At 37.0% G+C, this 15,528-nt stretch overlaps 1 protein-coding gene across 2 annotated transcripts in view; it reads right to left on the reverse strand.

Moving 5' to 3' along the window:
- ALCAM (activated leukocyte cell adhesion molecule) overlaps positions 1 to 15,528 on the reverse strand; it is a 217,162-nt gene that overhangs the window by 44,714 nt on the left and 156,920 nt on the right. For both annotated transcript variants that reach the window (XM_033211402.1, XM_033211401.1), the window contains exons 4-7: positions 8,619 to 8,683; positions 7,008 to 7,095; positions 5,856 to 6,038; positions 215 to 342 (exon numbers count right to left, since the gene is read on the reverse strand). In XM_033211402.1, the coding sequence (XP_033067293.1) occupies positions 215 to 342; positions 5,856 to 6,038; positions 7,008 to 7,095; positions 8,619 to 8,683 (464 nt within the window). The remainder of the gene's footprint in view (positions 1 to 214; positions 343 to 5,855; positions 6,039 to 7,007; positions 7,096 to 8,618; positions 8,684 to 15,528) is intronic.

Raw genomic sequence — 15,528 nt, forward strand, 5'->3', positions numbered from 1 at the left:
TGAAATCTCTCAGCATTGAGAAAAAAGGGAAGAACACTGGCAGGTGCAGAAAAAGCTTCCACATGAAATTTTATAGGTGGTGTCTCTTGTCCCCAGCAGTAACATTTTTTCTCACTTCATCTATCCATGTAAGAACAATTCTTCATGTCAGCCGGAAGTCAAACAACAGGATAAATTGATAGTCATTCAACTCAAGTAATACTTAAGCACTTACTGGTAAGTAAAACAAAAACTCCTCTGGGGGAGGATTGCCATTTCCTAAGCATTTAAGAGTGATGTTATCCCCTTCTTTGATGGCAGTTTTTGGTGGCAGCACTTGTATTGTCACCTGCTCTGTAGGATCTGTAAGAGTTACAGACACAAGTTAACCATTTTTGTCAAGTACCGCATTACTCTGTGCATACAATGTAAATGACTAAATTATACATAATTTTCTCAAGAAGCTAGTAATAGTAATTGCTTAAATATACCTTTTTATAGAAGGATTGAAGCTAATAGCTACTTGCTATACAAGTACTAATCTTAGTTAGGGCAAACTACAAAGAAATCCTGTTACATCAAAATCAATTTCTTCTTAGCAAAATGTCTTTAACTGAGGAAGGAATGGTGGTAATTATTTTATGTATAAAAGACCATAGGAACAATCAAACTGCATGGCTTTATTATAGGGAAATTTAATTATATATTATACAAATCATACAGTTTGGAAGGACAAAATTCAGCTAGCAAGCAGCTAAAGCTATTAGATACCATTGTACTCATATTGCATAATAATACTTCATATGAAAGAAAAAGAGGAGACATGAGTTAAACAGTACCAACAAGGATTTCCTGCATGCAGGAAAGAAGATCTGCTTAAAAAAAGATGAATCCTACGAACTGAGGGAGACCTTTGACACAATTGACAGGACTGTAAATGTATTATAATTTTGTCCTGTTCATTGGAGCCAAGATGCAACTTTCATTCCATTTTGGTCATATTTATGGAGAAAATAGGGCTAAAGGGTATGCTTCAGCACAGGCTACTGCTCAATAGTAGAATGCTAATGAAATTGAATGCTGGATACAGTGAACCATATCTAGCAAACAGGAAATAAAATGAAGTGGTGCTGGCAGTTAGAAATGATCCACTAACGTATCCATTTGTTATATTGCTGGATAATACAGTGAATAATAAATTTTGAAATCATATAATGCCAAGGTATGTTTTAGAGAATGTTTTCCACAAGATTTAATCATTATTGAGGCATGTGTCTATATTTCCAAACTGGTGACACTAAAAATTATCTATAAAAACCTATTTTTTTTTATTAGCTAACAAGTGAAATGAGTAACTTATACTTTTGGAGGCTTTGTTCTATGTCTTGCGGTCATTTATTTACCTTTCTATAAATAAAGTGCAGATAAAAAACTTAAAGGGTTGTTATAGAAGGTTGTTACAGACTGCTTCTTTGCCTTTTCCCTATGCTTGGGCATCTCTGAATATTTGTCCAGTGTATTCTGAGGTTAAATGGTGATTGATTTAATATACTTCTTATTTGTTTTTCTGGATTTGCCTGAAGTAGTTTCCTAACCAGCAGTTCCCGGTCAGCTTGAAAAGTGAATACAATTTGGTTTTGGTGCACTGCTGACCTTCTGTTTCTGGGCCTCTCTTGCTTTCTTACTTGGCCTTTCTCTGACTAGTGCTCAGGTTTGGCCTGTGGCATGTCATTGTGGCACATCTCTGATCAAGGCTGACACAACAGAACAGCCAGGGATGGCCATCTCCGACTTCTTTCTCTATTTTAAAACTCCACTTCTCTGTGTTCCCTTTTCAACAGGCTCCGCTTTGCACGAGAGACTCATCAAAGGGTTAATGTGACACATTTGCATTTTGACAGTAACTCTCTGCATGTCCACTAACAGGCTTACCTCAAAATTAATGATCCCTTGCTCTGCCTTTGCCTCAACTTTGAATTTTACTCTGCCCATTAGTAAATCATCATTTTGCCCATTACTCTGGCTTTCTCCTTTGCCCTCTCTTATCCATTCAGTCACCATGTCTTGATGATTAATACTTTACAATATATTTTGGGTCTGATTCTCCCTTTCTATTCTCATTTACACTTCCCTAGTCCATGTCCTAATTAACCTACACCTGAAGCAATGCTATCAAATTTCACTTGGTTCCTCACCTAGAGTCTCCTTCCTTTTGATCCTTTCATATATATTTCCTCTGAATCAGTTTTCTGAAGTAGCGCTTTGAATATTACAATGATACTCAAAATCTGTTACACATTCCCAATATATAAAGATTAAAAATAAAAATTCCTTAGCCTGGTATCCACAATTTCGCTTGAACCCAGCTTAAGTGAGAGTCTTATCTCTTACTCTGCTACATAAACCCCTACAAAATAACTAACACTGCCTACTGAAATTTTCTTTTCATGTATTTATTTATCCTACAGTCCTTCATTTATTCATTTGTTTGGCATTTATTTTGTGCAAGCCTTAAGTGCTGGAATTATAAAGTTTAAAACACTGCCTCAATGAACGTTTCCTCTATTTGTAAGTATACCAAACTTAATAATTAAGAGTATGACCACATAAAACCTGCATGTGACACAAGCATAGGGATCCTGGTAGCCATCAATACAGGAGATTAGGAAGCTTTCTGGAGAAACTGACCCCGGAGCTGGGGTTTGGCACATAAATGGGTGTTTGCTAAATGATAAAGGTGGGAAGATGACAGCATATGCATGGCCATGTAAGTATTACTCTACAGAAGGAATCTGGAAAGTAGAACAGACCACAGTGGATACAGGCAGTGATGAGGGCTGAGCACTACATGGGACCATGGCTAAAATGAATTCAAGGCATACTGCAGTGCGGGGAGGGGGAAGGATATTAATCTGAGAGCTCTGGGGAGTCACTGAGAAGTTTTTATCACATTTGTGTTTTAGAAAAATATTTCTGGCTTCAGTTTGGAGGGCAGTTTATTTGGGGGTGAACAGAGAATGGTGGGCAGACAAGATAAATACTATTTTGCAATTCATTGGAAAAATACTACTTTGAAATCCATTATAGAAATACAGGCAATGAGGAATGGTGGTATAAACGTAAGCAGTGTCAGAAGGCAGAAATCAGATAAAAACAAAGATTAAAGAGCTAGATTATCTAAAACCTCATTACTGATTGAATAGGGTAAGAAAGGAGTGGACTGGTACATTTTTCTCAAGCCTTCTCAATATGAATTTGCCAATTTTTTTTTCTTGAAATGGAGTCGTCTCTCCTTTCCATTTAGCACTCTCCTTCTGTTCTCTGAAGTTTTCTTAGAGCAGTGGTTCTCCACTTGTAGTCCTCAGATCAGCAGCATTAGCACCATCGGGGAATTTGTTACAAATGCAGAGTGTCAAGCACTTTCCTACACGCACTAAATCAGAAACTCAAGGCCAGAGTGCAGTAATCTGTGCTCTAACAAGTCCTTCATGTTTTTCTGATGCACACTGCAGTTTGAGAGCCACTGTCCTCGGGCACCTGAGCCTTCAAGACTCTTAATACTGAGTTCCTGAGGCTTTTACCCTTACAATCTTGCATTGGCAATTTCCTTCTGATGTAGGTGTTTTGCTTCTCTATTGGAGTAGTACACTCCTTGAAGGTGAGGACTGTCTTAAAGTGCTTCTTCGTGCTTCGCGTTTTCACCATGAAGCCCAGCACTGCGTACACTGTGGCTTCTTAAAAGCCATGCCAAGTGCACCTTACACAGCCAGCATGATAAAATCATTTTGTTCGCATCCATTCAAGGATTTCTCTGTCTACCCAACTCTGTATGCCTCACACTCACAGATATTTCTGTTCCTTCTGAAGCCAGTTTCCCAATTCTTATTACTTATCTTGATGTTCTCTCCTGTCTTGTACACCTACACTTACACCAATATGGTTCATTTCCAATTGGATATTTCTAACAGAAAGAATTCTGGGCCGGGCATGGTGGCTCACACCTGCAATCTCAGTACTTTGGAAGGCTGAGGTGGGCAGATCACCTCAGGTCAGGAGTTCAAGACCAGCCTGGCCATGATGGTGGAACTCCACCTCTACTAAAAATACAAAAATGAGCAGGGTGTGGTGGCACGCGCTTGTAATCCCAGTTACTCGGGAGGCTGAGGCAGGAGAATCACTTGAACTCAAGAAGTGGAGGTTGGAGTGAGCTAAGACTGAGCCACTGCACTCCAGCCTGGGCGACAGGGTGAGACTACATCTCACAAAAAAAAAAAAAAAAGAAAAAAGGAAAAAAGAAAGAAAGAATTCTGCCTTCACCTAAAAAAAAAAAAGGTTTGATTTTAGATAAGCTATACATAATGATATACTAATTTCTTGGATTTAAATCAAGTTGAAACTTATTTCCCAAGTTTAAGGCAAAACTACCTTTTAATATTAGGGCAACTTTGGAAGAATTTCACCTTTGTTCCCGTGTAAGATATTGTGCCCTAGGGAGCCCAAAAAAGAAATGTAGGTGAGGTGATACTCTCGAAAGGCTCAGCAGGCATTCCTGGCTTTTCTCTAAAATAGATGTAGAAGAACTAGGTTACTCTAGAACACATGCCAGTACCACAAAAATTTTAGATAAATTAATAATAATAAGAGAAAATCCTTTATTGCATCTTCCCCCCAAATTTTTTTTTTTTTTTTTTTTTTTTTTTAGACAGAGTCTCGCCCTGTCGCCCAGGTTGGAGTGCAGTGGTGCGATCTCGGCTCACTGCAAGCTCTGCCTCCTGGGTTCACGCCATTCTCCTGCCTCAGCCTCCCAAGTAGCTGGGACTACAGGCACCTGCCACCTCGCCTGGCTAATTTTTTGTATTTTTAGTAGAGACGGGGTTTCACCATGTTAGCCAGGATGGTCTTGATCTCCTGACCTAGTGATCCGCCCACCTTGGCCTCCCAAAGTGCTGGGATTATAGGCGTAAGCCACGGTGCCTGGCCTTTCCCCCAAATATCTTCAGCTCTATGTTTATATTCTGATAATGACCATATAGTAATAATAATGAAGTACTTAATAATGACAATTTAATGTGTGATGTAGTATGTTATTTTTGATTTGTGATTTCACTTACTCTCTATAACAACTCTATCAGTTAGGTATTATATTTTTCCCATTTCAAAATAAGAAAACTGAGATGTAGAGTAGTTAAGCTGCTTTTCAAGAAATGGTAATTGATAATGCTGGGACTAGATTGCCAGCATTTTTGCTCCCAATCATTAGATTATCTTGGCACCTGTCTTACAAGGAAAGCACAGCAATAGAGAAAAAGATTCTATTCTAATATCTACAGCTAATTTAGGGCAAGACTCTGTGTCTCACTTTACTAACTAAAATAATGAAGTTAAAACAGATGACCATAAAGATTCCTTTGTAGACAAATACTCTGTTTCAAATACATGACTTGGTTAAGTAAAATGTCTTGTAATACAACATCCTATCAAACTTATGCAATTGATCTCATTATTAAAATAAATTTCTTCATTAAAATGGTAATCTCTTATTTAGAAAGCCAGTCAGTCATAAGTCTGTATTTGTCTGTCATTCATCCAGAAAATGATCAGTTAGAAATCTTATCTTCAAGGAATTTAGTGTGTAGTGGAATTCAGAAGAGACACTTATAGATAAAAAGTAGAGAGTGAAAGAATTATAGGATGGATAAATGTTTATTCATGCTATGATCTCCTAAAGAGGAAGAGATTATTTGGGTGCCATCAATTTGGGGTGTGGATTGGAAGCAGAATTCAAAGAGTAATTGGATTGGGACCTCAAAGATTAATAGCATTTGAATATTATTTCTAATACATTAAATAACATAATTATATATTGAATTACTTACAGTAAATATCAAATACTGCCCGTTCAGAATGAACTGTTTTCTGGCCAGATGGTCCATAATATGTCACAGAGCAGGTGAATGGCATTTGTATGTCAGCCTTGGTTGTCTTGTACTCCAGGGTGGAAGTCATGGTATAGAGCTGAGTCACTGGGTCCACTTCCTTTTTAAAAATTATGACCACCGCTGGAGAAAATAAAGAACACTGATGATAGAGTCTTTCATCTGACAATCACAATCCTAAACGAAACAGCACCACACCTTTGAAAAGTGTTTTTTTTCCTTCTAACTCTATTTAGCAGGAGAGAAAATTGACATGTAGTGAGGTTAGATGTCGTTTCAAAACTGTGAATCAGAGACACAGAAATAGAATCCTGGAATCCTATTTCCCACTCACTTTAATTAACTTCTAGTCATGCCATATACAGAAATTATTTTCTCTGCTCTTGATTCTTCTGTACAAGGGCTGAAAATGGTGTTTAAAAAATCACGTATTAATTTAGTACATACTTAAAGTAACAGAGCATAAGAGTCACAGCTCAAAAGAGGGCAACATATTTAGATCCTGAATAGTTTAAAGTGGGGGTCTCCAGCCCCCAGGACTGGTACTGGTCCACACAGCAGGAGGTGAGCGGTGGGCAACCACAAGAAGCTTCTTTTGTGTTTAGAGCCACTCCCCATGGCTCACATTACTGCCTGAGCTCCTCCTGTCAGATCAGCTGTGGAATTAGGTTCTTACAGGAATGCAAATCCTGTTGTGAACTGCGCATATGAGGGATCTAGGATGCATACTTGTTATGAGAATCTGACACCTGATGATCTGTCATTGTCTCCCATCACCCCTAGATGGGACTGTCTGGTTCCAGAAAAACAAGCTGAGGGCTCTCACTGATTCTACATCATGGCGAGTTGTATAATTATATCATTTTATATCACAATGTAATAATAATAGAAATAAAGTACACAATAAATGTAATGCCTGTAAATCATCCTGAAACCATCCCCCCACCCCGATTCAAAGAAAAATTGTCTTCCATGAAACCAGTTCCTGGTGCCAAAAGGGTTGGAGACCACTGGCTTAAAGAATACCTAGATAAAAGAAAGTCAGAACAGGTCCTCTGAATGTGCTCCCTGTCCCCCTGCCCTCATACCCACCTCCTTCAAGGGGATGTAGCACTTTTCCGTTTCTGTACCATGTGATGTTGCCATCTGGATAACTGTCTTCTGAAATACAGTCACCCAACTGCAAAATAAAAAGGCAATAACCTCAGTTCAATCAAGGGCTGTCAATTTGGAAACTCCAGAAACTCAGGCAATGCAGAGTTATTCCAAAGGTTTCTTGACCCGTTTATTTTCCAATACTGACAAAAGACTGAATATATGCTCTCTGGTATAAAAACAATGTCTTTTTAAGACATTTTGAACAGTTGTATTTGAAAATATAGTTTTGACCATTTTTAAATGTGCAGTAGATGGTGTCACTATTATAAAATCACATTCATTTTAAAGCATTGCCAAATTCATTTTGACACTATTCATTTTTAACATTAACCAAATAACATTACTCTATTAACATTGACTATTACCATGAATCATACATCTTCATATGGAAGAATAATTTGGTGTTAAAATGGGGCTGCCTCTCCAGTTTCATACTACATATATTTCAAGATGATATATATTATCATGCTCTATAATTCCCCTCACTTTCTTTAAATGTATTTTAACTTTAATATTTGGTATTCATCAAATAATTTTATGCAGTAAAATTTAATCTGATGCAAAGAATGTAGGACTTGGGTTTCCACCTCCCAGCAAAGGAAAACTTTGGTATTTTTGTTAGATTATTATTCAATATGGAACTCCAAATTTGTCCCCCACTTTAACACTGCTTCCCTTCACACATCTGCTAATGCATTGTTCAAATCTGATCTCACCTCTTTACTTCAATCTTTCAATAGTTTAATTTGCCAACAGAATAAAGTCCAAACTCCCTATTTAGTATGTAAGATTTGTCACGATCCAGCTTTCCTTTGCCTCTCCAGATTGATCTCTTTCAATCCTTTCTTGCTTTCTGTCTTGGCACCCAGTTTCATCAATGCCAAAACTTGCTGTTTCCCAAACACACCGTTCTCTTTCACATCCTATTATTTCATATTGTTGGAAAGCCCTTTCTACCTTTGGCTTGGCGAAAATCTATTCAACTTTCATCATTCTCTCTCTCTATTTTTTCTACACAGGGTCTTGCTCTGTCACCCACAACGGAATGCAGTGGTGCCCACACGGCTCACTGCAGCTTTGACCTCCTAGGCTCAAGCAGTCTTCCCACATCATCCTACCAAGCAGTTGGGACCACTATGCCCAGCTAACTTTTCAATATTTTTTATAAACAAGGTTTTGCCTTGCTGCCCAGGCTGGTCTCGAATTCCTGGGCTCAAGTGATCCTCCCACCTTAGCCTCCCAAACTGCTGGGCTTACAGGCATGAATCATGCCAATTGGCTTCATCTTTCTATTAATCCATTAATTCAAATAAGAATGACTCCTCTTTTCAGAAATGACCCCACCTTCCTTGATGTCCCCTTGGTCACCTGAGACTGTGAGTGTGTTGTACCCTCTGTGCCTTGTGCATAATTTCTGATTGGTAGCTGCAACACTGTCATCTCCACAAGAGCAAAGCCTATCTCATTTGTCCTGGAATGTAAGGTCAGAAGAAGGCACTTACAACACTGGGCTAAATAAAGGTATTAATCAAAAACAATTCTTACCTTTTTTAGCTGCTCTGTTTCGAGAAACAGTGCTTTGCTTACAATTTCAGGTTTAGATGGTTGCTCTAAAGTTAAGCAGAGAAAGATTTTAAGTACATATGTAAGAAAAATGCGACTTCTGTGATTTGATTTACAGCAGAAACAATTCATTTACTCAATACAGAACAGGCAACAGAATAAAAATAGATTTCATTATACATTCTGGACTTAGGGAATCTATAGGCCTATCCCTTTCAAATATTTACTATCTTAAATATTATTTTCAGTGCTTGTAATTCATTTGAATAAAATATCAATAATTCGTTCTGAATGCTTTATAAATAGTGAATATGGATTTGATAGTGAAACAGGGAATAGGATATATCCTATATAGGATATATTGTCTCTAATTGAGTACCATGAGCACTTCTTACTTATCAGTAACTTCCAGCTCATTCAGTGAAGACATTAATTTACATGAACCAGAATCACAAAGGGACTTGTTTAAAATTCAGATTTCTGAGCCCTATTTGGCCTACTGAATCAGAATTCCTGAAAAACAAAATCCCATAACTCTACATTTTAAACAAGTTTCTAGGGGATTCTCAGTCACCATAAAGTTTGAGAAACACTGTTCTAAAATCATGGGAAATAGAAAGCAAGTGAAGGAATTTATAAACCCAAATTTCTGAAATATCTCTAACTTTACCTCTTAAGCCAAGTCACAATATGAAACTGTAAATGTGAGAAAATCTTTCAAATGTGGAACCTGAGATAATGGACAAAAATATTTTAAATACAGGAAGTTCTAAGAAACATAAATTTTAATAAAAACTTCAGGAGCAATTGATTAAAAGTTGCAGCAACAATTTACTACTTAAACTGATTTTAAGTTATTTTATTCTTAGCTGCTATTTTCTATCAATGATGGATTTTGCGCTTTTTAAATAGCTCCAACAATTCATTTACACAAAAAGTATATTGCCTCATTGTCACTGATTTTTGTGAGTCTCATGGACCAAAATTATTTTATTTTCTTATAAACAAATGTATTTAAACCATCAGCTACTTTTTCTTTTATAGTCTTATTGTTTACCAACTAATACTTTTAATTTTGATTACCAAACTAAATTGGCTTTTGTATAATTATTATTCAATTTGTAATTCAGTTATTAGACATGTTACCTCCCCAGATCATTATAGAAAACAAGGAAAATGACAAAATGTCTCTGGGGTAGCAAAATGAATATCTTTAGACTGTATGAGAAACAAATATAACCTTCTTTAGGTTAATATCTAGAGTTAATTTCCCCTCATATATATGTTTTATATTAGATATTAGAATAATGAACAAAAATAATGAATCCTCCCATGTGTTAAACTCATGTACTTTATAAGAGGGTCTACTTAACTATTAATTCAAGAAATATAATTCCACAGGTACAATTTTCACAGTGATGATTTCTAGTTTCCAAGTACACTGATTGGGAACAAAACATAAACAGAATAGAACAATAGAAAAAATAAATTTAGAAAAATAGAAAGACACAACAGAGGCAATTAACGTTAACACAAACTAGAAGTGACACCTGACGACCTGATTGGTAGGATGGTGACCATAAAATGATAAAAAGTTGATCAAGAAAAAAAGCTTCTCAAAATAGACACCAGTTTCTGGGAAACATATTGTGTGGGGGTTAAAGTCTTTCACATCAGAGTAAACCTTGTCATTATCACTATTCTAGTAGAATGTTATTAATGTTCATAATTGCAACTCTGAGTTATTGATGAAATACTGAATCTTATTTGGAATCCATGTCTTAAAAAGGCAAATATATCTAATACATTTGAGAGAAGGATGCAACTGAAATATTTAAACAAAAATAAAATTCTTGGGGTGTAAGTCAGTCAAAGTTTTCTGGAAACTGAAATCAGTTATTTAGTGACACCCTCTCTGAGAGCTCAATAGACGTAAAATATGCGGTTAATTTATGTAGCTAATCAAGAATCAAAATGAATGAAAAAAAGGTAAAGACGTTCTTAGTTTCTCCTTCAAGAGTATTATCCATGGAATAAGTGGTGATATTCAGCAATTCTCCCCATAAATTTAGGTTCTAAATACACAGATTTGGTAGGTCGCTTTGCCAAGTTTCACTATGTTCCAGTTCACCAAAGTAAAATATCAAGACTGTTGAGCACATACTCTTTCTCTAATAGAAAATGTATACCTTTTCTTTGCTTTATAAACCCTGTGATGTTTTATCAATGCACCCATAATCATAAACACTTTGTATTTCGATCTTTGGTCCTTTACTCTTGGTCATATGTGTTTTCTTGCCATAAATGCTTTATAAAATTCCTTATTTTTTCAATGAAAATCTAAGGAAACCTGATGAAAGGATGTTTAAAGTTTAATCCTGTTTACATTATGATTCATCTCTCTATTTGGAAAAGAGGGTCACAGTGAGTATTGTGAATGTAATGGTAATACTTATTTCATTTTCCTGAGTTATTTTCTCCTTAAATGTTTGTTTCGAGCCCTCTATATTAACTATGTATCTTGAATGTAATTTTCTTTTACATTAGGTTGTAACAATTGATGGGTATTAGTTGGAGGACCATAAAAGAGGACATGTACTATTTTAGCAAAATTGCATATTGATTCCAAAGTGTTAAAAAATAGTCTATGTGAATTATGTCTTAACATGACTCAAGGATTCATAACCAAGTACATAATTGAAAGGAAAAGCAACACTACAAATTTACTTGCATCATTAAAGTAATTTAGTCAAGTGTAATGATTGAAGCCAAATTTTGCTTCTGAATCTTCTTGACTGAGTTTCTCTATATCACTCAACTGAATATCAAATGGAAAAACCATGCCTTTGTTTATTTTCTTTTTTTTGCTGACCTGGCTATCTTAAGTAGTTAGAAGCTATAATAGGGTCACACTACAGCAGTTTAAAATCATAGAATAGAGAGATTAAAAATATCTTACAATGTTTATTCTAAATCTGATAGTTTACAAGGTGTGTATGTGTGTGCGCGTGCGCACACAGATGTGTGTGTTAGAGACAGAGGCAGCTGATATTCATGGCAACATGTAGTATGTGCCAATATCTTGGCAATGATATATAATGCTAAGTCTCAAATGATTTCTTTTTTTAGTACTTTTGTTTTAAGCTCGGGGGTACAAATGCAGGTTTGTTACATAAAGTTGTGTCATAGGGGTTTGTTGTACAGACTATTTCATCACCTAGGCATTAAGCCTAGTAGTACCTATTAGTTATTTTTCCTGATCCTCTTCTTCTTCCTATCCTCCTTCCTCTGAAAGGCCCCAGTGTGTGTTGTTCTCCTTTATGTGTCCATGTGTTCTCATCACTTAGCTCCCACTTACAAGTAAGAACATGCAGTATTTGGTTTTCTGTTCCTGTGTTAACTTGCCATGGATAGTGGCTTTCAACCAAATAAATTGTAGGGCTCTCACTAATATCCATTAAGGGCTGATCGTATATAGTGAAAAGTTAAGCTACATGTAATATTTAGTGCCAATTAAAACATTTCATAAATAGTGCCCTTACTTTTCCCTCTACTTCTTTTTGTTTTACAACATCTGCAGAGTTATACAGGAGATTTTATAGCTGGAGAAGAAAGAAATTGTGGTAAGGGGCTGGGGAGTGGTCAGAAAGAAATATACTGAAATAGATAGCTCTTTTTGTTCTGATAACCAGACTATTGCTAGTAAGAGCTATGAACATTAGCCTTCAGAGAATCTAAAAATCAGCACACTACTAAAATGTATATTTTTTGGCATCCAGCCAGCTCATAGCAAGGTGAGAATGTAGTGAAGAAGGCACAACTGCTCTGTATCACTTGCAGTGTTCTAGTGTTACTGTAAAAACCTACACGTAGGATAGCTCCATTTAATAAGAGAGGAGAGCAAGTGAAGGCAGATGTAAATGGTCGTTGTTGACTCAAAACTGCTCCTCCCAGTACTTTGTCAGCAATCACCCCTCATAAATCATGAAGTACTTCAAGCAAACTACTGTGGGCAAAAGGTATCTTTTTTTTTTTTTTTTTTTTTTTTTTTTTTTTTTTTTGACGCTGAGTCTTGCTCTGTCGCCCGGGCTGGAGTGCAGTGGCCAGATCTCAGCTCACGGCAAGCTCCGCCTCCCGGGTTCCCGCCATTCTCCTGCCTCAGCCTCCCGAGTAGCTGGGACTACAGGCGCCCGCCACCTCGCCCGGCTAGTTTTTTGTATTTTTAGTAGAGACGGGGTTTCACTGTGTTCGCCAGGATGGTCTCGATCTCCTGACCTTGTGATCCGCCCGTCGGCCTCCCAAAGTGCTGGGATTACAGGCTTGAGCCACCGCGCCCGGCCGCAAAAGGTATCTTTTATATTTAAACAATTGAAATGAAATATCTGGTGTAGATCTCATTGTTAAACAGATCATTTTCTGCGTCATCGCCCCTCGACACCCCCAAAAATTTTACTTTTAAGTTGAATGACTTTTAGGAGGAGGGTGAAAGCAAAGACACTTAATTCTGATAAAGCAGTCGGAACAGTATTCAAATGGAAGGAATCCAAATAAAAGTTCTGAAATACCTCTGTGTGAAGTCACTAAACCCGGCCCATCATCATAAGACCCGGTCCATATGTACCACAGAGCAGACTCCGCGTCCCCAATACCACAGAGAACCACCAGAGTAGACTAGACTTGCAATTAGCATGGGGTGTGGCTTTCAAATGTTTTTTAGAGCTGGAGCCACTCCTCCCTTTTTTTTTTCCATGAACAAATTATCATGAAAAACTTTGAAATGTTGACTAGATCGAAGTCTCATTCATCAGGTAGAAATAGTTCCTCACTTTCCTCAGCTGTCTTCATTAACTCCTGAAGATCCTAGCAGCAGAATGGGAAAACTTCCCGTCTCATCCAAAGTATTCATTTTACTGATGAGGAGTGAATCTTAGCCCCAGACTGGTGAGGTGACTTGCCCAAAGTCAGAAATTGGCAGCAGATCTCATAAAGTAAGGTCTCCTGGTGACCCGCTCAGTGACTGCTCCATCTCACCACCAACAGCCTTCTGGCTCTCTGGGTACCCATTTGACTTCTAGACCTTTTTCACAATCACTAGAATGAATCTTTGGGCACCTTTAAAGGTTGACACTTGCTTCTGAATGGTTTTATTAACCTCAAATGTGCACTAAATAAAAACACAGTTTGATTTTGAGGCCATTCAACTAAAAGAAAAAAGCTGATTAGTGGTGACCAAGAAAGCCACTTATTTGGATTTGGGCTGATTTATAGGTATGGTTTCTTGCATATGAGGAATAGCTTAAAATTAAACAAGCAAACCTACATTAAAGATAGCAAGGTCATTCGCCAGGGGCTCTAGTTTGAATAAAAACATTTTGACTTAGCTCTCATATGAGGATGGCAATCAGCAGCAGCCTGATCTGAGACTGGCTCCATTAACCACACTTGATTCTATGGTACACGGTGCACGTTGCTAGGTGATTCAACAGAGGGAAACAGAGGACTGATTGATGGGCTTAGTAACTCTTAAGTGACTGCAATATATACATGCAGAGAATGAAAGTCTCCCTGTCACAGCTACTTTTTTGCTTCACAGAAAGTGACCCAAAGTAAATTCAATGAAAACAAAACAAAACAAAACGAAACAAACAAAACCAAACCGAAGCCCCTATATGCTTTTTGCAAACACTGTCTTTATAGTAAGTTCTGCTGTTCATTTTACTGGATTTGGAGGGTCTCACGATTTCTAGTATAAAACACCATTTTCAAGAGTGTGTAACTTGTCTATGTAAATTCTCCCTGGCCCACATCCTGGAATGCAAATTCTGTTTCTGAGAATCACTTTGTTTTCAACAACATCAAAAAGAGAAGGGAGTAGGTGGGTGCTGGCGGTAGGTGGGGTGTGAGTTTGTTTTCACAATTATAGAAATTCCCTGTATTCCAAATCAGCTTATACATTTATTGACTTAGGCCAACTGATATTTTTTCAGATTTCTGAAAAAATCAGATTTGGGTTGATTTATAGGTATGATTTCTTGCATATGAAGAATAGCTTAATGATTTTTTTTTTCAAAAAAATGTTTTGATAACTGTCACAAACAATTCTTCCAAATGAAACCAACTGAATTTTCTCAACTCCCTTGTATACTACCATCTCGATGTAGGAAAATTTTAACACCTTAAAAATGAAACCTGACAATGACAAATTAATACACATAATCATTAGAGTGCTGCGACTTAACCTCTGTACCTACTGTGGTCCATTTTTGATGACTGGTTATATTATGACATTATAACTTTCACCAAAAAACTTTTTGATTACTTGCTTTAGAAAAGTGTCCTGAGCAGTGCACTATTAATCTTTCTAATAACATGAAAGTGAAATAGAAGAAAAGAAAAAAAAAATACATGGGGCACTGGCAAATGTAGGATGCAGACTATTTGGGATGTTTTATGGAAACGAGCATGACTGCAAACACTTGGTACTTGGTTTGATTCATAAAACGATCAAGAAGCGTGGATGGTTTCTGGAAAGTGCCTTCTAAGCTGAAAGGTAATTAACTGAAACATGTAATATGCTTTTACAAGGTTCTTCTGGGGAACAAAGGTTTCCTTTGATAGTATAAGCATGCTTTGAATCTGCATCATAAGCCCAGAGGAGCTTTGAAGTCCATATAAATACTTGAGGGACAGACCTACTTACTTGCATAGGCTATTACAAGAGAAACAGGAAAAATCCATAGTTACTTGCTGCAGTTGGAAGGCCCTCTGGGTTTCTTTCTTCCCTATTTATTTTAATAATTTCTAGGTGCTGTCAAGTTATTAGAAAGCAGAGGGGGAAAAGTTGTAAAGTGAAACCTTCTTCCCTAATTAAAAAAGACTGAAAGATTGGCAT

Source organism: Trachypithecus francoisi, unplaced genomic scaffold, assembly GCF_009764315.1.
Source record: "Trachypithecus francoisi isolate TF-2019V2 unplaced genomic scaffold, Tfra_2.0 Lachesis_group0, whole genome shotgun sequence".
In the NCBI taxonomy this organism is placed as follows: domain Eukaryota; kingdom Metazoa; phylum Chordata; class Mammalia; order Primates; family Cercopithecidae; genus Trachypithecus; species Trachypithecus francoisi.